Source organism: Thermobia domestica, chromosome 4 (genome assembly GCF_964235325.1).
Source record: "Thermobia domestica chromosome 4, izTheDome1.hap1.1, whole genome shotgun sequence".
NCBI classification, from domain to species: domain Eukaryota; kingdom Metazoa; phylum Arthropoda; class Insecta; order Zygentoma; family Lepismatidae; genus Thermobia; species Thermobia domestica.
In genome coordinates this window covers 265,525,046-265,547,415 of record NC_137457.1, presented here as the reverse complement: position 1 = coordinate 265,547,415, position 22,370 = coordinate 265,525,046, and the positions used below count along the sequence as shown (strand labels likewise).

The following is a 22,370-nucleotide window of genomic DNA, read 5'->3' as shown; positions in this document are numbered from 1 at the left end:
TTTTGAATATATATTTCTTCGAATGATGAGGTGTTTCTGATGTATAATCGGGAAAGATGTTGGAAAATTTGAGAGGTGGTGAGGATGCCAAAATGGATGTTATTTGAAATAGTATTTAAAGAAAATAAGGCAATTAATTACTAATATGTAAAGTTTTATTGATTGAATTTTGTGAGAAATTACAACATAGTAAAATTATACACTTACAGAATTTTTTTCGAAAAAAAAATATATATATAATTTCGTTTCAAAACACAATGACATTGAAGAACAGAAAAGAAAACATACCACAAGTCAATATATAGGTAACTTAGAAAGTAATTAACATTTTCAAGGTAGTGTTCTGTTCTTAAAATTTTGCTTATATTAACATGGAGGAGGTAGCTTCTTTTATTACGCACTATAAGAGTATTTCACTGTACAATTCTACTGCATAAAATTAAAACAAATATGTTTAAATAAATCAGCATTACTTTCGGTTTATTCTTCCAGTATTCATAGCTTGAATCATAATCAAATCATTCCATCTTCTAACCATTTCTGCTTAACCATACTGTGGAGGCTGTGGAGGCTGTGGATGCTGTGGTTGTCCACCAAAGCTACTGCTTCCTCCTTGAGGGGAGGCGCTACTATAGCGGTTCGATGGTGGGAATCCGTAAGCTCCATGACCATATGGGCTGTAAGGGGTATTATAGGCTCCATAAGGTCCAGTGGCGGCAGCCGCACCAGGGTAACCGCATTGGCAACCGTGTTGTTGACTGTATTGATTGTATGGGTTATACGCCGCTGGAAAGATTAAACATAACATCCACAATAAGAAATTTAGTAATAATATGTAATGAAGAACCTAAGTACATACTCAAGTTATAAGTTTTGCCAAGAGTAGCCATTTCTGGTACGTGCTAAGTCACTACATACATTTAGATTTTGAAGTTCTCTAAGTTGTTGCTAGACATACCTACGTAGTGATTGCTAGCCGAATTATTCGTTATAAAGATTTATGCTAAAGAGATCATTATCAAAATGAGCGGTAGTTATATAAAGTTGGACGGGATATCCAAGACTTTTATAGCTGTTCTGTATAATGATTTTTTTTAATGAAACTTTTTTTATTCATTCATAATGGCGTAAAGTTACAGCAAAATCTCCCTTATATTTTCACCAACTTCAAAAAAAGTAGATGATTTTCAATTCGAAATGAAAATAAAATGACATGTTTAAGTTTAACGTCCCACTATTATGCCCCTTAGGATAAGGGAGATGATTATTAAGGAAAGTGAATGGTGACGGAAGAATTGGTGGAATGAGAAAGTGGGAGGAAACGGGAGTATTATCCCGGGAAAACCCACGGACACCGTGTAACTTACTTTGCCGGAGACCGAATCAGGGACTCTATGCATCAGACGTAAGTTTTCTACCATTGAGCCACCTTGTTCCCCACATTCTCAATTCGAGTTAGACTATGAAACATCTCAACGGGTATAGCGTGAAAACCGTAATTAATCTATAATATATGTATGTGCAGGCATAATTTTGACAAAGATAAACCGATGGGTTTTTTTGGGGGGGAGGGGTAATTTTGTTTGAAAGAGTATATATTGCTAGTGGGTTTATGTAAACTTCACGAGGATCTAACAATAGTCTTTGGAGCAAGACGATGAAACTCCTCAACGGCTGTCAGTAATTTTCTGTATAATCCTGCACAGCATAGGTACATCAGTTTTGTTGATTTACCTTTTGAAAGAGCATGCTTTCCAAGGATGTTATAAAATAGAGGATCTGCTCATACGTATCTTCATCATATGAACTCAATGAAGTTAAAAAAACAACCGAGCATCGTCTGAGCCGGCACGTCTGATTGGCTACTCTCGTTTCCGTCATGATTGTTGGCTCGGAACATTGCGATTTTAGTGGCTCGGAGTGGGCAGAGTAGGTGTGGCGAAGCTGTGACGTATGGCTTCACGATTTTGTTGTATGGGCAGAACCTCTATTTTATAACATCCTTGATGCTTTCACAGTGATTTCACATAAATTTTATGAGGATCTAACAATAGTCTTCGGAGCTAGATCACGAAACTCTTCAGCGGGTAACAATATTAATATCGTGATTTCGGTGTCTGCATGTTCACGTGTAATTTAAACATAGATGTACCGATTTTCATAATTCGTTTTTAGTTTCAGAGTATAGTTTCTCGTGGGTTCCGTATAAATTTTATTAGGATCTGAGACAGACTTTGAGGCTACACCATGAGACTCTCAAACAGCTGATAGTGTTAATACCGCATGTATGTTCAGGTATAATTTTCTAATTCGTACACCAATATTTAAATATATATTTGTATATTACTGTAATTGTACTGTGTAATTTGTATATACAAATATACGTAATATAGGGTCATTCAGGGAGATCTCGACACTTTTAAGGTCTGGCAAATCTAGTGATCATACACGCACGCGAGAAGAAATATTCTAGATTAGTGACAAGTTGCATATGCAGAGGAGTTAATTTTGCCTGTTGCAAAAAAAGCAGAAGCCTCTAAAATAGGTGCATACAGCTTTCTTTAAGAAAAAATATCCATGTTATAAGTTTCAGTAAGTCAAAAATAAGGTACAACTGTAATATATGTTAATGAAAGGAAGCAAAGGATTGGTATTATGATAGAGGCTGTGTATCAGGCTGACACACATTGCTTGTTACAGTGACAACTTGTATCAGCTTTTGTTGATCAATGCATTTAGGGGATAAGTCGACAGTGATTGTGGGGAGATTTCGACATGTAGTTCCTTTGTTATAAGGAAAGTCATCAGACAAACGGACTACCATCTGGTTCATCTAAATGTAATCATAGGTTTAGGTTACATAACAAACACGCTTTCTCAGCTTCTGGATCATTTAGTCCGGTATAAGCCTAACGGTAAAGTATCTTTGATTTCAGATTAGCACAGTAAATGTGTCAAAGAGCCTGATATATTAAAGAAGGCCTCTAATGTTCCCATTACACAGTACTCAATATTGTCAATCCTTACTGTATCTTTTTTCCGCAGTTTGAAAAACAATTTCAACTTATCTTACGGCAACTTTGTTCGTGGGAACCCTGGCAAAATGTTGTGAAAGAAGACTATGAGAAAGTCAGTTTTAGTTAGAAGAAATCAGCCTCTATTGGATTTCTCGAATATGAATTTCGAAAATCATTGTGTTAAATTGTGATTTTCGATTATTGATTATTATGCGTAGCGAAATATTGAAAGCAATATGTTGCAAAACAGGTTGAAAACAAAGTTTGTTATTAACAAATATACATTGTTTCAATGTTATTGTATTTCAACTTAGTTATAATGAATTGCAGCAAAATTTGCAAATAAGTCATATGTAGATAGTAGAAACCTTACATCTAGTATTTCATTACGTTTTATGTTTGTTGTAAAGGACACTGTTTTCAAAGATGTGAAGGATTTCATTGTTTATATAGAGTCAACATCTATCAAAGTAAGTGTCGAGTTCTCTCGCAAGACTTCCAAAATCTACTTATTCGCACCATTCCGTTTATGTGTTCTTCCATTTGCAATACTACATCCAAGAGGAAGATTTTGTGTTTTATAGCTAGGGCAAGGATTATTGTCAAGTAATATCGCTTTTACAGAATAAAATTATCGTAATTTTCAGAGTAGTGTCGCGTTGTTTCTTAACGTGAAGAAATGTCCCTAAATGGCCCTATATATATTCTGTATATTTGTCCACGCATGATTCGTAGGCCGATCTATTTTATAGGAAGTAGGGACGCGCAAGAGACGACTCAAGTCGAGATTTAGGACTGTCTCGACTCGTCTCGAATTTCGAGTCGAGACAAAATATACGAATAATAATACTGTATATAATTAAAAACAACATGTAGGAAATTTGCAACATTCTTATTAACTTGTAGCAGAGCTCACAAGTTATGACAAGAAGCAAATGACGCTTGGGCAAGTCAACAGATAGTTGATGGGGCACCATTTTTCTGTTTTTTAAGCTGACCGACTTTGAGGCAGGGCCATAACTTGTGGGGGGTAGGAGGGGCAACTGACTGGGGCATGGCAGTGAAAATGAAATCTTTAAACTTTACGTCCCACGATTATAGTGGCTAGGCTAAAGGAGACGGTAATGATGAGAAATGAATGAACTGGTGGAATGAAGAAAGTGGGAGGAAACGGGAGAACCCCGAGAAAACTCACGCACACGGTGTTTGTCCACCACAACTCACCCAAAGAGTAAACTACCCCTTGTGGATATTCTCATGGAAGTGATTTATGCATAAGAATAATAATGAAATATTTATTTATGAAATATGAACAAAATGAATTGAGTTGTTTTTGAGATAATCATTTGAAAAAAGGCCATCAAGAATAAAATATCCGTCGTATGTTTTTAAAGAACAAATGAGTTATGCAATATTGTCAGGATAGTAATGAAATATTTATTTACGAAATATGAGGAAAATCGTCTGAAGTCGTTTTTGACGAAATCGTCCGAAGAAAACTCTCACCCAAAAATAAAATATCTCTGATAGAGCTTTCCAAGTCAAGTGATTGCCAGGTTATTGATTAAATTTTTATTTGTAAAGTATCAACAAAGTCGCCAGGGTGGTGTTGGAAAGAATCATCCTCAAAAAGATCACCCCCAAGGATAAACTACCCCTTTGTAGATTTTTCAGGTCATAAGTTATGCCATATTGTCTAGTTACTAATGAAATATTTATTTATGAAATGTGAAGAAAATCGCATGAGTCATTTTTCTAAAAATCTCGTTTTAAAAACTCATCCCCGAGAATAAACAACCCTCGTACATTTTTTCAGCACAAATGAGTTATGCTATATTGTCAGGCTATTAATGAAATATTTATTTATGAAATAAAAAGAAAATCTCATGAGTCATTTTTGAGAAAATCGTACGTAGAAAAACTCACCCCAAGAATAAACTACCCCTTCTTTACTTTTCCAGAGATATGACTTATGTTACATGATGGGGTTATTTTTGGAAATTTGAGTTGTGATATATTAACAAAATCGATAGAAACGTTTTTTGAAAAATCACAATTTTTAATTTTTACCCTTAAGTAAAGTATTTTTAGGGGTAGGAAGAAAATTTGAAAAATCCTTCTGGAGCACCATATAAAAACCTTAAGTTTAAAATTAGGTTGATACATGGGCGTCGATTTCCCTGTAACTTTGAGGAGTCCCATTCAGACGTGTATTTAGTTGCAGACGAGGGTTTAAGAAGGCATATATGAGAATTTTAAGACAAATTGAATTCAAATTATGCCAAATATTGTGAATTCATAAAAAAATGCATATAACAATAAAAATACATATAAAAACACATATTCATAAAAATACGTGGGTGCCCACATGAAAATTAGGGACCTTTCCTTGGATCGGCGCCCTTGGATTGAGATATGTGGAACGGTATGACCTCTAGGTGAGTGTATACCAAATAAATTAATCTGTTGAGTGGTAGATCATATCTGTTGTTTAATTTTCTCTAACACTGACATGCAAACTCCTAGCAAAGATAAGCACAAACTCCTAACAGTATCATGAGCTCCTTCGTGGCTAAGCGGTTAGCGTACGCGCCTTTGGCGTGGGAGACCCGGGTTCGATTCCCGGCGGGAGCTCATGTGGTTCGGATTCCACGTTAATCAGTAGGTCCACGTCTCATATAGCCTCGCTGCTGAACGGGACGTAAAAACTCAAAATCACCTCACCTCCTAATAATATCACATAATACGTACGAGTAAACTGAAACTTACCCAATGCTGGATTATATCCTTGGAGAGAGTTATAACTTGCTGGCTTATCTTTACCAAACACCTGAGCATCCACAGTGGAGAGGGCAAAGATTGCTAAAACAACGATAATCTGCAAAAGAAAGAAATAATTATTATTATTATAGTGACGACAGTACCTAATGGTAAAATTGAAAGATAATTTTTATTGTAAAACAATATTACATTGAGAGGGCCGCGGTGGCTCAGTGGTAGAGCGTTCACTTCTGGTGCGTGGGGTCCCTGGTTCGAGCACAGCTCGCCCCAAGTGGACTTTGTGGTGGACAAACACCGTGTGCGAGGGTTTTCTCGGGGTTCTCTCGTTTCCTCCCACTTTCTTCATTCTACCATTTCATTCATTACTCATCATCACCGTCTCCTTTAGCCTAACCGGCATATCCGTGGGACGTAAAACTCAAAGATTTCATTTTATTTTTCATTTTAATATTACATTGAATTGAATTAGCTAGCACTCGTCGCGTCGCCATGCATTTGTGTCGAATCATACAGTTCTTACCTTTCGGCAACGACACCGCAATATAATAACTACTTGGGAAATAACAGAAAACGGAAAACTAATTATAAAACTCTTTTTTCTTTTTTTAAAATAGTTGCAATTTAATATTGACAATAACGGAATTATTGACAATATTAAATTAGTTTTAAACACATTTACTTCGTAAAGTTTCTTATTGAAACTAAGTTAGAATTGAGTACGAATTTCAACTACGGGGTTTGCAATTTCGAATCCGTTAAATAACTAGATTTTTTTTAAGATTAGTTAGTTGAATTGCAAAAATAAAAATGAAATGAGATATTTAAGATTTCATGATCTCCCAATTTCACCGCTGGTACATGTGGCAATACTAGGAGAAAGAAAAGCAGTATGCTTGGGAGAGAGAGAGGTGATACACTGTCGGCGATATTGGTTAGTTTTTTAAACGGTGTGAGCATCTTTAATACCTGCACCGTTCTCACCACAAAATTAAGATATGGTATTATTTGATATTCTTAATTCTACCCATAACGAGCACCTCGAATTACCTTACACTGTAGTAAAAAAATAACTTCCTCACTTAAAAAAAAAAGGAGAATCTGTAGGCTCTATAGCAGGCCCTAATGATACTCCATTACTCTCCACAGCTTATCTCTCACTTTTCAATTCGTGACTGCAGTTGAAAACTTTTCTGGAACTAGAATAATTATATGACAAAAGTTCCAGTAGTAAGATCGTATCCATGAACAAATGTGAAAGAGATTAGTTATTTAAAAAGCAAACTTATGACAGTGTCTTCTTGATAGACTTAAAATGCTGTTATATCCAATATAGATTAAACTTAAGAATTTCGTAGGTTAGAATTCAGGCTCTCAATAACTATCTCTGGGCAGGGTTCTTTTGGGGTAGTTGGCATGGTTATCTTATTTATTTTAAAGGGAAATCTTAAAACTTCATAACTCAACATAGAAAATGATGCAAAGTACTTTATGAAAATACTGTGAAGAAAGAACTTAAAAAGTTACGTTAGAAACTTTAATTTAGTTTTGTAGATTTTTGTTTTCAAACCTGTTTTAAAAAAATCGGTTAAAGAAAAATTGCTATAATATTTCATTTTATTTCATTGCTAAGTTCTGAGTACTCACTTTTATTGAACTCACATTAATGTGACCTCGTTCATTGGATATTTCTTTGAATAATGGTTACTTATAATTACGATGGACGCCCTTTTTCTAGAATGTAATAATAACTTTTTAAAACTGCCACAATTCAATCATCTGAGTTTAATGAGCATTGAACATGAAATATTACAAAACATTAAAATGAAATGAAATCTTTGAGTTTTACGTCCCACGATTATGCCAGTTAGGCTAAAGGAGACGGTGATGATGAGTAATGAATGAAATGGTAGAATGAAGAAAGTGGGGAGAACCCCGAGAAAACCCACGTACACGGTGTTTGTCCACCACAAAGTTCACTTGGCGGGGACTGGGATCGAACCCGGGACCCTAGCACCAGAGGTGACAAAACATTAAGCTGGAAAACCTAATACATGATTTTGCCATATTATAATGTAGAAAAGTACTTTTAAAGCTAATGTTACTTGTGTTGCGAGGATGCGTGTGGGTAGGCAGGAATGATTTCTCGTTATTTTTTGTTTTGAATATTACCTTTCACATTCACCAATAGAATTACATGGAATTTTAAAATCCATAAGTAAATTGTTATTATTATTGAACATTGTGAAATACAATATTTTTTACTTATCCCGGCTGGGCTCCAAGTTGTTAATTTGGCCCTGGATTTTGGGCATTGCCTTACAGAATAGTTGTGCTAATTATACATTAATAATATGTATCGTTCTTCGTAATCTACACTGAGAAAAAAAGGACTAGGATTTCCGTGTGGATACATCGTATTTACGCGGGTGCGCTCCTTAAGTAATGTAATTTCATGTATAGAAGTACAGCAAGTGGGAACACCATGCCAAGACTGGAGTTCGGCGTCGAACTAGACTCGCTGTAATTGGATAATTTTATTCACATGATTGGTTTTGCGTTAAAAACTATTACTCTCGTAAGGTAGGGAGTCACAGATTTAGAAAGAAGCAGGAGGGAACAATCGTAGGAAGGTGGTAACAACATTATATACGTAAGTTACCATCGTCGGAATGGGTATGGCGTTAATTCTAGATTTGAAATGGTGGTCCCCCAATACAAAATTTTCGCTGGACGGTGGTGTAGACAGTACTACGGATGAAACAACATTACTTAATGAGGTGACGCGCGTAACCTGGTAAAAACAGCATTTACATGCCGACTGGAGTATGCATTTCTCTCAGTGTAGGTATTCCGTAAATATGGAACGCCAAATAAATAATTAAAGCAGTAAATCGAATTATAATTTTACAGCTGTAGTATCTATGCACTCTGGTAGATAGTTTAGAATACTGGTTCTCAATCGGTATATGTCGCGACACACTGGTGTGTCACGCAGTCCCTCAAGGTGTGTCTCGAAATTTTAGAATTTAAAAATCATGAAGAATATAATAATAATTAGTTAAAATCGAGACAGATTGTACCAGTCAACACCTCCAGTGGCAACAATAATGCTCAGTGCAACATGGAGTCATTATAAAAAGTAACAGGCAAGAGCGCCCATCAGGGGGGGACAAGGTGGGGCGCTCCCCCTAGAGGAAATTGTGCTTCGGAAAATTGAATACCCAATAGATATTTTAGAATAGTGACAGCAAAATTTGAGACTACATTTGAAATGTCGCTTATACTTGGCTCCCCTTGGAAACCACAACATGGGCGCCCTTGGTAACAGATTTCACTATTATAATATATATTATTATTATTATTTATAATAAAAATATCAAACAAGTGTGTCGCGATCGATGTACTGGGCATTCAGTAAAATATATATCGTTAGTCAAAAAAGGTTGAGAACCACTGGTTTAAAATATCACTCATTTCAATATCATGTTATTATAAACAATTAACACTTCTTTGCTACTCTGTAGGTCGCATAGAAACTAGGGGAATGTTTTAAACGAGATGACGTGAAATCTTTCAGTTTTACGTCCCACAAATATCTCAGCTAGGCCAAAGGAGATTCTGACTATGAAAAATGAATGCAATAGTGCAATGAATAAACTGGGAGGAAACGGGAGAGCCTCGAGAAAACCCATGAACACGGTGTTTGTCCACCACAAAGTCCACTTGGGGCGAGCTGTGCTCGAACTAGGGACTCCACGCACCAGACATAAACGCTCTACTATTGAGCCACTGTGGGTCCCTTACTTTAAACGGGATGTGGGTAGCAACCGTTAACGACCTAGTTATCCAGATTAACATCCACTAACAAACTCGTCCGAAATAATTGCTCCAACTGTCTATTACAATAAATAAATAAATAAATAATCAAATTTCGCTTTCGTTCAAGAGTTATTGTGCTTAATAAATGGATGGACGTAATAGTATCTTATAACAGCCGCTGGGAATCTAATAAATATGCAATAGTGTAAGTCTTGTTGAAGTCAAAATATTAATGATTCTCATTTAACGTATAAACCATACTCTATATCACTCACCGAAAAGTTGGCAACCGTGCATCAAAACTTTTATTTTATTATTATACAAGTTGTTCCTCCGAGCTTTCGGCTCGTTGTACACTGGTTAAAATGGCGCTTAATTAAAAACACTAATTGTTTACGTTTAATAAATTTATTTATTTATTTTTGAGTTTGCCTACAAACCACCCGAAATTCCATACCAATTTATGCAATTTTACAAGATCTTCTTTATACAAACAAGGATATTTGATTTTATAGTTTGGCGTTCTTTCAGCAGCGAGGCTATATGAGACGTGGACCTACAGCTTAATACGGGATCCGAAGCCACATGAGCTCCTGCCGGGAACCAAATGTGGTTCTTACACGCCAAAGGCACGTATGCTAAAAGATTAGGCACGAAGTATTTCTACAAGAAAGGTGATATTACAGGTAGTTGCATCTATTAGCGTCAGGCGTGCAAGTGATAGCGCAGGTATGCGACATCTAGTAGCTCAGATAAGCAAGTGTGAGCGCAGGTAGCGACATTTAATAGCGTGACGCACAGACTGAAACTTTGACGTATATTATTAGGATTTCTAAATTTTGTGTCAAACTGTATCAAGCAGACTAAAAGTATTGATTTAAAAAAAAAAATAAAATTTCTTTGTTTCATGGGTTTTATAAAAAAAAACAAAATTCATAATTTTTGACTGGTTTTATCCTATTACAGGGTGTTTCATAATGAATATCAGGATATTAAGGCTCTCTACTATTTAGTACAATAAATTTACAATTGTAAATAATACATAAAATGAAAGAACAACTCAAGTAGTTTTATACACACGCTTGCGCATGCAGTTTCCTCTGTCTGCCGTTAGAAAGCGATAGTAGCAAAGATGGCGACTAATAGGCAGAAAGAGATAATGAAAATGTAACTGGTGCTTCTTATCTTGATGCGCAACAACTATGGCTGTTTCTTCAATTGAAAGAAGGTTAACCAGAGAACTTCATTTGGCAGCAAGATGGTGTGGCTACCTCACTGGCATAACGAAGTACACGATTGGTTAAACGACGTTGTTCCCGCCCGCTGGATTGCCCACAGGGGACTGAATGACAGAGCTTGTTTCGCATGGCCTCCACGTTCACCAGATCTGAAGCCATGCGATTTTCATCTTTGGGGATTCATAAAGGATCATGAATATGTGCCTCCGCTACCAGCTCATCTACCTGACTTAAGCAAGAGGATTGAAGCAGTTGTTGCAACAATTACTCCAAACACATTGATCAAGATTTGGGAAGAACTCGCCTATCGACTTGATATGTGCCGTGTGACGAATGGTGTTCACATTGATTTGTGGTGGACAAACACCGTGTGCGTGGGTTTTCCGGGGTCCTCCCGTTTCCTCCCTCTTTCTTCATTCCACCATTTCATTCATCTCTCATCATCACCGTCTCCTTTAGCCTAACCGGCATAATCGTGGGACGTAAAACTCAAAAATTTCATTTCATTTTTTCACATTGAACACTTGTAGCAAAAACTCTTTAAGTTACATTTTTATATTTGAAGTATTATTTGTAATTGTACGTTACATGTAATAAATACTACAAAGCCCTCAAACCTCGATATTCATTTTGAAACACCCTGTATTTACGTTAGCTTCAAGTCTATTGCGTGATCTGTTATATGTTGATATTAATATTTATATACGGTTTGTAGTAAGATATTAATATTTATATACGTGATAGAAACACTCCAAGGTAAATTCCATAACTCTGACGTCTGACGTAAAGAAAATTTACTACTAGCATGGAATAAGTGTATGTGACAGTCATGTAGACACTAAAACAAAATATTGCTTGATCTTGTCTTAAACCCTTCATGTCTGACAAATAGCACACCAGTAGCAATGTTTAGTTCACTGTTTCACAAGTAATGTTTCACGAAAGATTTAAATGATTAATTCCTACGAAGATTTACTAGTTTCTAGTAAATCTACTAGTTTTTTTTAAGAGTAAATTTACTAGTTTTTCATACCTAGGTAGTTGATACGCATTTCACTTCTTATTTATTGTATCACTTAGGCAGACTTTCTTTCTTTGTTTTTTTCTTTTTCCTATTTTTTTTAACTGTCTGATAGGAGACAAAATAAAAATGTGAGAGAGCTGCATTGGAATGTGGACACTATTGGCTACTTAAGGATGTGTAATGCACAACAACCACATATAATAGCAATTAAATTTATCTTAGCTAAAGAGAGGTGGAGGATAAAGCCACCCCGCAAGCAGGGGCTTCGTTTGAGAAGGGCAGGGGAAAATTATCCCTCCTGAGTTTCAAAAGTCCATCCTTTTTAATCGAATATATACTAACATAGTAATAAAATATCGAAACTCTAATGTCGATGGATCACTTTGCCCCCCTCTCCGTGGCAAAATCTGACATGATGCTACTGCCCGCAAATATGCATGAAAGTAACATTGCACTTAAGTGTTAACTACGTGTAAATTCTTTTCAATTTCCAGTGTATTTAGTTAAAAGTCATTTCAATTTTCAAATAAGTTAGGTTTAGCACCTAAAATTGTGTTGCACTATAGTCCTTCCCGCCCGTTCAAGAACTTCCACTTCGGCTATCTTTATCACACACCCCCTTCAAATACCAATTTGACAGAGAATGAGTGAATGCCGGTAATGTACTGTATATGAACAACCAGGAGTACGTTGTTACACAAATCGCTTAATCGGTAGATGTTTTAGCAACTGCGCCACGATGACTTTAGAATAAATAAAAGCCAAAGAAGGAATGAGCGAGTTCCGACCCAAAAATTACACCATTAAATGTTCGTAGATGAATCTAAATACTTATTTTATACTGTTAGAGGCGTTGTGGTAAGTGTAAAGACTCGACTGTGAGTAAAACTTTCTTTTCAATGTATTTTGTAAGGAGCGCCAACATTTATAATAATTGAATCCACTTGAAGAGATAAATAATCAAACTTTGTCCAAAGACCAGAATCAATAATTAGAGATTAATCCGTGCGTTTATTATTATTATTTTCTTTTATTCATTGTACAGAGCATTTAATTTTATCTTCAGAAGCATAGCATGCTTCCAACGATAAAATTCTCCCTCAATTGTGGGGGGCGCGGTGGCTCAGTGGTAGAGCGCTCACCTCCGGTGCTTGGGGTCCCTTGTTCGATCCCAGCTCGCGCCGTGTGGACTTTGTGGTGGACAAACACCGTGCTCGTGGGGTTTCTCAGGGTTCTCCCGTTTCCTCCCACTTTCTTCATTTCACTCATTTCTCATTATCACCGTCTCCTTTAGCCTAACCGGCATAATCGTGGAACGTTAAACTTAAAAAATTCATTTTTTCTCTCTCAACTGTGCAAGCAATTTGCCAATTTAAAACTACTAGTATTGATACGCAGTAATAAAATGCATAGTGGTTATTTTTGTTGAAATGTTGTCTTCAAGAATATTTTACAAAGTTATGAGATCAAAACTATAAAGTATTGCACCAATGTACGGTAAGTAGAGAAACGAAAAATACTTACAGCTGTCTTGAAGGCCATGGTTTTATTCTTCAACCTTAAGGTAAGAGGAGAGTAAGTACTATATTCGAAGATGTTAAGAAAACTTGTATCAACATTAATGACTTCGCGTATTTATATACGTGAAAAAATTTGCTACTACTATTACAAAAGTGCAATTACTTGGAATTGTTTATTTTTTTCTTTTCCAGGGATTCTCCCAAAAGTTTTAGCTCGTCTGTGTGTTAATTTCTTCCGGATACATAAGATTAATATCCATTTATTTAAAATTAGTTTATTTTTCATAGAAATAAGAAAAAAAAAAATATAAGAAAAGCAGAATCTAAGATGCTTCTTCTGATCGTGTTCTGGGAAATTACTTCAAAGTACCAATCCCCTAAATCGACACCCATTCTTCATGGACAGTAAAGGAAGAAGAAAAAGAAAGAAAAGAAAAAAACACATTATCAACAAATGTTGCCAGTGCACGGAACAAGATTTTTTGAATATGTTTTTTAAAGTTATTATTATTATCAAACCTTAACGATCTGAGGCTAAACGAGGGGGTGAGGATGTAATGAATGATAATGGTGGAATGAAGGAAGTGGGAGGAAACAGAAGAACCCACGCACACGGTATTTCTCTATCTCAAAGTTCACTTGACGAGAGCTGGAATCGAAGCAGGAACCCCATGCACCAGAGATGGACGCTCTATCACTAACCCCTTAAAATTGTTTTTTATACATATTATATAAATGCGATGGGATTATAAGACACTACGATTTGGAATATGCACAAGGACCTTATTCTTTAATGGTTTGCGTCAATGCAATTCAAAATTTGTTTTACTTTCTGATGTTCGCTATCACATACCAGTACTTATTTTGCGATGTTACATCAGTAACGAAAATTTTGCGTTTAGGAATCATCTACCCTTCTCAATAATTTTTTTCACATCTATATTTACCACTAATGAAGTTCTTAACAGGTATTTTGCGCTTCAGCGCGAAGATTGGAGACCCATGTAAAATTAAGCAATCGGTATCGAAAGACGTATTTAAAAATGAATAAATTTCTGCGGGCGACACGAATAAATATTGATGAATATGAGAGAAAATAAAAAAAAATGCGTATGTTCCATAGAACAATGGGCGGTATCCATTGCAGCAGATGTTAAAAGTTTTTATTTATTTATTTATTTATTATTTTTCTAATAATCTTTTGGAAAAAGGTTTGCGACGAGAGATTACGCTCATTCGGTACGGAGTGAAGAGAGTGTCTACCCACACTATTTATGGTCACCATCAAGAGTCACCGTATAAGGCCAGATTACTCTTTTAGCAGACCCATGAAGTGCTTATAAGGGACTTAGGAAGAAATCGCCTGCACTGTGTTTCCCCAGTATCGTTTTTCACTCAGCTCTTGCGGTCAGCGGCCTCCGTAAGAAGTAAGGGCCAGCATCATATGCGATGATGGCACCGAGCGTTATAAGGCAAGCCCGTCTCTCACTTGGATAACATAGCCCAAGTTAGATATGACCACAGTCCGGCAAAGTCCAATCCGAAACAAGAAACCCTGGGATGGCCTGGGGCCTTCAATCCTGGCCCCGCTTACCTTCTCGTAGTTCAACGAGCGTTTAGAGGTACCAAACATACGCTCAAGCAATCACCTCCTGGACCCCAAAATTGGTGCAGGTGCACCACCGACATAAGACTCACGTTTTGTACTAGTATATTAGTAGACAATCGATTAAAATATGTTTTCCTCCAACTCTTGGGAGTAATTGCCCCCTTCTGTCCCCTAAATAACGCCCCTGCCCAAAACACGTCTTACTCATCCATTTGGGAGGTATCCCAAAGGCTTTCCTCCAACGGTATGGATGACAGGGGTCTAACCCCTGTTTAACTTATTTTCCTGAAGAGATATGCCGTACACAGAGAAAAATCCATTCTCCGGACAGCGGTATATTGTACAAATATACGGTATCCTCTTACTTACTATAGAAATCAGTACGGAGCATACCTTATTCGTATGCTACATAGGCACTGCCTTTAGATGTTACATCAAGCCGTTGCAGGATGTCTGATATCTAACAGTTTTCCGTATATCACATGCATATACTTATGTTACCTTCGTCAGCTATATGTTACATACGTCCATTTTTATGTGAGATCCTGACCGCCTACATTGTTTCATACAGAAAGTACGTATAGATGGAACACTTATACAGAAAGTATTATAAAACATGCATTTTCAGTTATACGTCTGCTGTACGTTAAGTCCAAAAACTACAGGAATTACGCATGTAACCTATTTTTTTTTTTTTTTAATTACAATTTTTTCTCAGTGTACATTTCCAGTGCGATTTCAAAGTTTGGCCACTGCAATCACCTGTAGTGAGACATCTTCAAACTCAAATTTTAACTAGCTCAGAATTTTGTCCAATTTTGTCCAACCAAGGAGAAATTTTGTACCATTCAAATAAACGAGGGAGGGTCATTTCAAAATTTCGGTCACTTCGATCACCTGTAGTGCCACATCTCCAGGTGATCGAAGTGGGCAAATTTTCAAATGGTCCTTCCTCTTTTATTTGAATGATACAACATTTTTCTTGGTTGGACAAAAATGAGCAAAAATTGGAGAAAATTCTGAGCAAGCAAAATTCTGAGCAAAATTCTCAGTGAATTTGAAGTTATCGCACTACAAGTGATCGAAATGGCCAAATTTTGAAATGACCCTCTCTCGTTTATTTAAATAGTAAAAAAAAATTTCTAGGGTAGACAAAAATGGACAAAAATTGGACGAAATTTTGAGCTAATTAAAATTAAAATTAGATATCGCACTGCAACTAAATGGACCCACCTAATGAAAGTAACTCATCACACCTATAGTAGGTGCCAAAACGTTTTTCTTCAGCCACATATCTTTAATACAGAATTTAAAAATCTTTTAGGCATTTCAGACCATAGCGTTTTGTTTAGGCTTTCTTTTCTGAGATTTAAGAAACAGGCTAGAAAATTTAGTCTGGAGGGGCAAAATCAAAAGAATGCTGCACTGGGATACTATTTGCTGAAGGACATGATGTCCTTAAGAGTTATCTGTTATTCCAGTTTATTTTAGTTTTGGAGGGGGCAGTTGATTAACTCTGGAGGTGCAAAACTTTCCTGGAATAACGATTGGAACATTGGTAACAGGGCACGGAACAAGTAATGGAAGGAAATTTAGCCCCCTTGGCTACGAACATGTAACAAATTCGAGAAAAAATGATTGTTTGCAAGTTCTGGTAACCCTGCGAAAGCATCGTAAATCTCGTGATAACTTTAACACTGAAAGTGACCAAGTGACCCCTTCCGTAAATAACCTGTTTATAATGCAATCACCGAATTTCAGCCTTGAAAACGGAAAGAAAGAAAAAGTCTCATTAGGGAAGAGATTTCTGCATTGTAAAAAGATCATCTTTTCCAACAAAAGAAAGGAACCCATGGCCAATCACGACTCGGACAATACGTCGCCTCTAACGATAATTAAGTGCACCTTATCTAATGGGAATTATTTGCGAGAGTAAGATGGCTCTAGATGCGTGTTGTTCATTCAAGGAATATACAGCAGTTATGACTTTTAAAGTTACATAGACGCTTATCAAATGTAAATCTCTTTTTAATTTACACAATTACTCACTTCCTTTGGCGAATGCAACCCACGAAGAATTATACTTGATCAGGGGATGCACGTTCAAGTGGATAATAGTATATGAGTCCAGCAATAAAGCTGACATATTTTTTTCTGTCTTTCTACATGGAATTTGCTAGTTATTAACTGAAGTAGCTTCCCAACTGCTTCATAATACTAAACTACACTGAAAAATATGTGTCTCCCCTGGGGAGTCGAACTCATGGTAATAAACTTATCCTTTTTCCTCCGCCAAAGATTGAGGCGCGACATGTAAGGTTTTTTTTTTTTCTTCTTTACTTGTAGTTCTTTGATTTGCTTTTATTGTCGATCGTTTGTTGCTATCTTCCAAATTAAAGCTCTATCCGGGTGTTAATTCCAGGGTGATAAAGCTAGGAATTGTCAGATTTCTGAAGTCAAAAGGAATAAACTTTCTCTTTTCACCAATAAACTATTCTACGAAATGAAATTAAATTAAATTTTTGAGTTTTACGTCCCTCGGTTATGGCGGTTAGGCTAAAGGAGACGGTGACGATGAGAAATGAGTGAAATGGTAGAATGAAGAAAGTGGGAAGAAATGGGAGAACTCCGAGGAATCCCACGCACACGGTGTTTGTCTGCCACAAAGTCCACTTGGCACGAGCTCGGTTCGAACCAGGAACCCCAAGCACCAGAAGTGAACGCTCTACCAGTGAGCCACCGCGGCCCCACTGTTCTACGATTGACCCTATTATATTATATTTAAAAAAATCTTTAAAACAGAATAACAAAGGTAATATAGAAAGAACTCAGCAAAAGAACGAAGGTTTCATTTTACTCGTACTTTTTGATGCAGCTTGTTTGATTAAACCCTTCTCTCTAAAACTTATTACAGCTTATGTTGTGGCACACAAACATGTTTCAGATACATATCAGGATCACCACCACTTAGTTCACAATTTGTACAAGTTTGAAGTTTCTGGTTTTATTGTATTGAGTCTATTTCTAGTATTTATCCACAGAGAGTTTCTTTTTAAAAATATTCTCCCACATTCGATGTTGCAGTTGAATATGGAAAAATTATGGAGGCTATTATTATTATTATTATTATTATTATTATTATTATTATTATTATTATTATTATTATTATTATTATTATTATTATTATTATTATTATTATTATTTATAGAAGTTTAGCGTTCCTTTGCAGCAGCAAGATTATATATATGAGACGTGGAAATGCATTTTAAAGTGGAATCCGAACCTAAAAATGAATTAGAACCATCAATTTTACAGTGCGAATTTGACAATGCTTTGGAGAAAATGCAACATGGTAAAGCCCCAGGAATAGATCAAATATCAATGGAAATGATTAAGAATCTCGGAATAGCAACAAAGAAGAAATTATTTAATCTTATTAATGAAATGTACATCTCGGGAAAAATAGCAAGAGACTTCGAGAAAAGCATATTGGTGCCCATCCATAAGAGAAGAGATGCACGGAAATGCGAAGAACACAGAACGTTAAGTTTGCTTTCCCATGCATCAAAAATACTGTGCAAAATTGTCGCACAAAGAATAGAAGGAAAAATCGAAGAACGGCTATCCGAGGACCAGTTTGGATTCAGGAGGAAAAGAGGAAGAAGAGAAGCAATACTGAGTCTACGATTGATCATGGAACAACACATAAGAATAAACATAGCAATTGTGATAGCATTTGTAGATATAGAGAAGGCTTTTGACAACGTAGATTAGAATATCATGTACAGAGCACTGAAGAATCCGAAACTGAATTACAGACAGAAGAATAATATACCAACTTTATAGGAACCAGACAGCTCTTATAGGAAGGGATCAGAAGGAAGCAAGAATAAATAAAGAAGTAAGGCAAGGATGTGGACTTTCACCTCTCCTGTTCAACGTCTATATAGAAACTTTATTTTAAAAAAAAAATCTTTGATAAAAACAAGAAAGGCGTAAAAATAAATGGCCAGGTTTTCAGTATAATAAGGTTTGCTGATGGCATAGCATTAATAGCGGAGAACGGTGAGGACATGCAGGAAGCACTTTCAAACTTGAACGACCAACTGGAAAAAACATGCAAAATGAAGATAAATAAGAAGAAAACCAAAGTGATAAAATGCACAAGAGCAGAACACGAAAAGGCAAACGTATGGCTAGATGGAGAGAAAATCGAAGACGTTAAGACGTTCCTCTATTTAAGAAGACAAATATCCTCAGAAGTGAAAAAGACGTTAAGTTCCAGAATAGCGCAGGCTAAACAAGCATTAAATAGGAAAAAAGGACTACTAACATCAAGAAATATGTCGTTGGAGGTTCGTAAACGATTTATTAAGACCCTGGTATGGAGCGTGGCGCTTTACGGATCAGAGATGAGGACATTGAGAAAAGCTGAAATATGCAAGCTGGAAGCATTTGAAATGTAGTGTTGGTGCATAATGATGCACATATCATGGACCGAAAGGAAAAGGAATGAAGACGTACTAAGGGAAGCTAACGAAGGACGACAGATCATGAAGATAATAGGAAAAAGAAGAAACAGCATGCGTGGCCATCTTATTCGGCACTCCGATTGAATCACCGTGCTGATAGAAGGAAGGGTAGAAGGAAAACCAGGAAGAGGAAGACCAAGGATAGAATATCTAGACGCAGTTAAGAAGAAGAGGCCTTATCAAAGTATAAAACAGCTCTCTCAAGCGAGAGAAAAAGTTTTAAAATGTCAATGTTGCCCACCAACCTATGGTTGAGGTGAACAAGAAGACCAGCGCGAATCGAATCCAGAACCACGCACATCAAAGGGGTGGGCTATTTTAAAATTTTTGAAGTTTGTAAAAGAACGTTCCTTAAAAATGAGCAGAGACTTTTTTTACCTTTGATGTCACTTGCTTTAACCTCTCAGATCTCCCTAACCAAACAATATCCATCATAGGATTCAATAAATTTTTAACAATAATTATTTTTAAGTCATAAATGAGAACAAAACACCGTCAAGCTTACTTATAAACGAGGGCATCGATTTTTTTTTTCTTTTCAAAATATGACGGTTGGGCTAAAAGCCGAGAATCTGACAACACTAAGCAAAACTCCAGACTTGACCAACCGCGCCTCAGGAGCTGAGATAAATTGCGAATACATGTCACCCTTGTGCAGGACACAACTTTTAGCAAGTGTTGTACCAATATAACCGCTTCCATTTTTCCCGAACTTTTTTTTTCTGAAAGAAAGCCTGAACGTATACTACTTAAAAAGCTATATAGATAATACACATTTCATGTAGTATGCTGATTTCCAGTTCTCAATACTCCGAAGTCCTAACATTACGGTACTTAAAAATAATAATAAAAATAATTTGCAAGTTTGAATTGGGTGGTACTCCTCTTTCAGAAATGAAATGAAAGCAGTAATAATGGGTAGCCTGGGATGATTCGTTTGAACCCAGTCATATTTAACTTTTTCTCTCTCTCTCTTCAGTATGAATAAAGACCGGTATAGAAAATTTGAGTCAGTAAAGTGAATAATCAATATTTGAGTTAAAGTTGAAAGTTTCAGTTAATAAAATTACGCTTTCTGATGGGGAAAGGTGTCGATCACATTGTCATAATCTGGGTTTTTCAAAATATCACTTCCGATTCAAAGAAGAGAAAAGTAGTATGAACGATAATGAATTGGAAAGAGAAGAAGGAAGACATGTCTTAATTAATTGCAATGATGAAAATGAACGGTCTCCCGAACTGTTGAATGCAAAGGTTTGGGATGCGCACGAGACAAGATTTGTGGCTGTCTCGACTCGAAAAATGTATATTTCCGTATTGGAAGAGCCGTGTCTCGACTCGAATTTTTTCAGGAAAATCCTGTCTCGACTTGTCTCGTGCGCATCAGTGTTGCCAACAGGTTGATATAAAAGTCACTAAATGGGAGATGAAATGACTTCCATATTGGGTGAAAAGTCGCTAAAAAAAAATATTCGTGCAATTTTTTATATATAGGTCTCTCTCTCACACTGTGTGTGTGTGTGTGTGATCAATTCAAGCCATAATACTATCTACGCTACAAAAACGTAGATGAATCATATGTAACTAAGAATAATTTTAATTTCACTTTTAATACAATATATTATATTTTTGACTTTATATAAAAATGAGTTTAGAAAAACGAATAAAAGTAAAAGTCTACAAAGAAAAATCTTACACAGTTCACTTTTACTCTCCCTTCTATAGTTAATAAGCTTGCTATCGCTAATGTATTATTTGTGCCTCTAAACGAAAGCACATTAACTAAAGAACATTAAAGCAGGTACCCGTCAGCTAAAGGACATTAAAGATTAGTGTTGGTTCCCATTATTGGGTAAGAGATAATAGCAATCAAAGCGGGAATATGGAGTTAAATGCTACCTGCGCTAAGTCAAATAAGCAAAAAGAAAATAAACATACTGAACTGATTCAAGCTAATAATACTTGATTACAGGACAAGTTGTTCGCAGCACAAAATGTCGCTAGATTTGTAAGAAAGTCCCCAAATTGTCATTCAAAAATCACCAAAAAAGTCGCTAATCGGAAAAATTATTTTTCGTCGCTTTCCTGGAAGTCGAATCCCCTAGATTTAGCGACTTTTCCCCAAAATTGGCAACACTGGTGCGCATCCCTAACAGAGTTGGACAGAAACGAACGCAAGCTTATATCTAAGTATATATATGTTTGCCGAATCCTTTTGCTAAATCATGGATTTAATTCATTGAATGTTTTTCTAGGGGGAAAAATCTGGCAAACTTAGTAACAGGTGACAGCGTAGGTGAATACATTTTTAAAATAATGTTTTATCTAGATCAGGACTATAACGTAAACATAAACTCATAACTAAAATAGGAAGCACAGGGGCTCAGTGGTAGAGCGCTTATCTTTGGCGCGTGGGGTCCCTGGTTCGATCCCCGGTAACATTGTGTTCATGGGTTTGCTTGGGGTACTCCCACTTTCTCATTTCGCCAATTCATCCATCATCATTCACTTGTTTTAATCATCGTCTCCCTTAGCCTAAAGTGCATAATCGTAGGACGTTGAACTCAAATATTTCATAACTAAAATGTTTATTATCTGTTTCTAAGCAAACAGATTTTTATTACTTGCATATAATAATAATAATAATAATAATAATAATAATAATAATAATAATAATAATAATAATAATAATAATAATAATAATAATAATAATAATAAACTGTTATACTCGCATGCGAGTGCACTATAAATCTCTGAAATTTCCAGAACTAAAGTATGAAAAAAAAAGATGGTCTTACAAACTTTGCCGCTCCAAACTGTGGCTCATATT

The 22,370-nt window shown here is 36.1% G+C and overlaps 1 protein-coding gene across 2 annotated transcripts in view; it reads right to left on the bottom strand.

Moving 5' to 3' along the window:
• Window positions 1-242: 242 nt before the first annotated feature.
• Window positions 243-22,370, bottom strand: part of LOC145684048 (uncharacterized) — a 60,368-nt gene continuing 38,240 nt past the window's right edge. Inside the window, exons 1-3 of one of the 2 annotated variants that reach the window (XM_081755880.1) lie at window positions 13,404-13,466; window positions 5,787-5,895; window positions 243-786 (exon numbers count right to left, since the gene is read on the bottom strand). In XM_081755880.1, coding sequence (XP_081612006.1) covers window positions 545-786; window positions 5,787-5,895; window positions 13,404-13,421 — 369 coding nt within the window. In that variant the 5' untranslated portion in view covers window positions 13,422-13,466 and the 3' untranslated portion in view covers window positions 243-544. Of the gene's footprint in view, window positions 787-5,786; window positions 5,896-13,403; window positions 13,467-22,370 lie in introns of those variants that run through there. The other variant, XM_081755879.1, reaches the window with a different exon arrangement.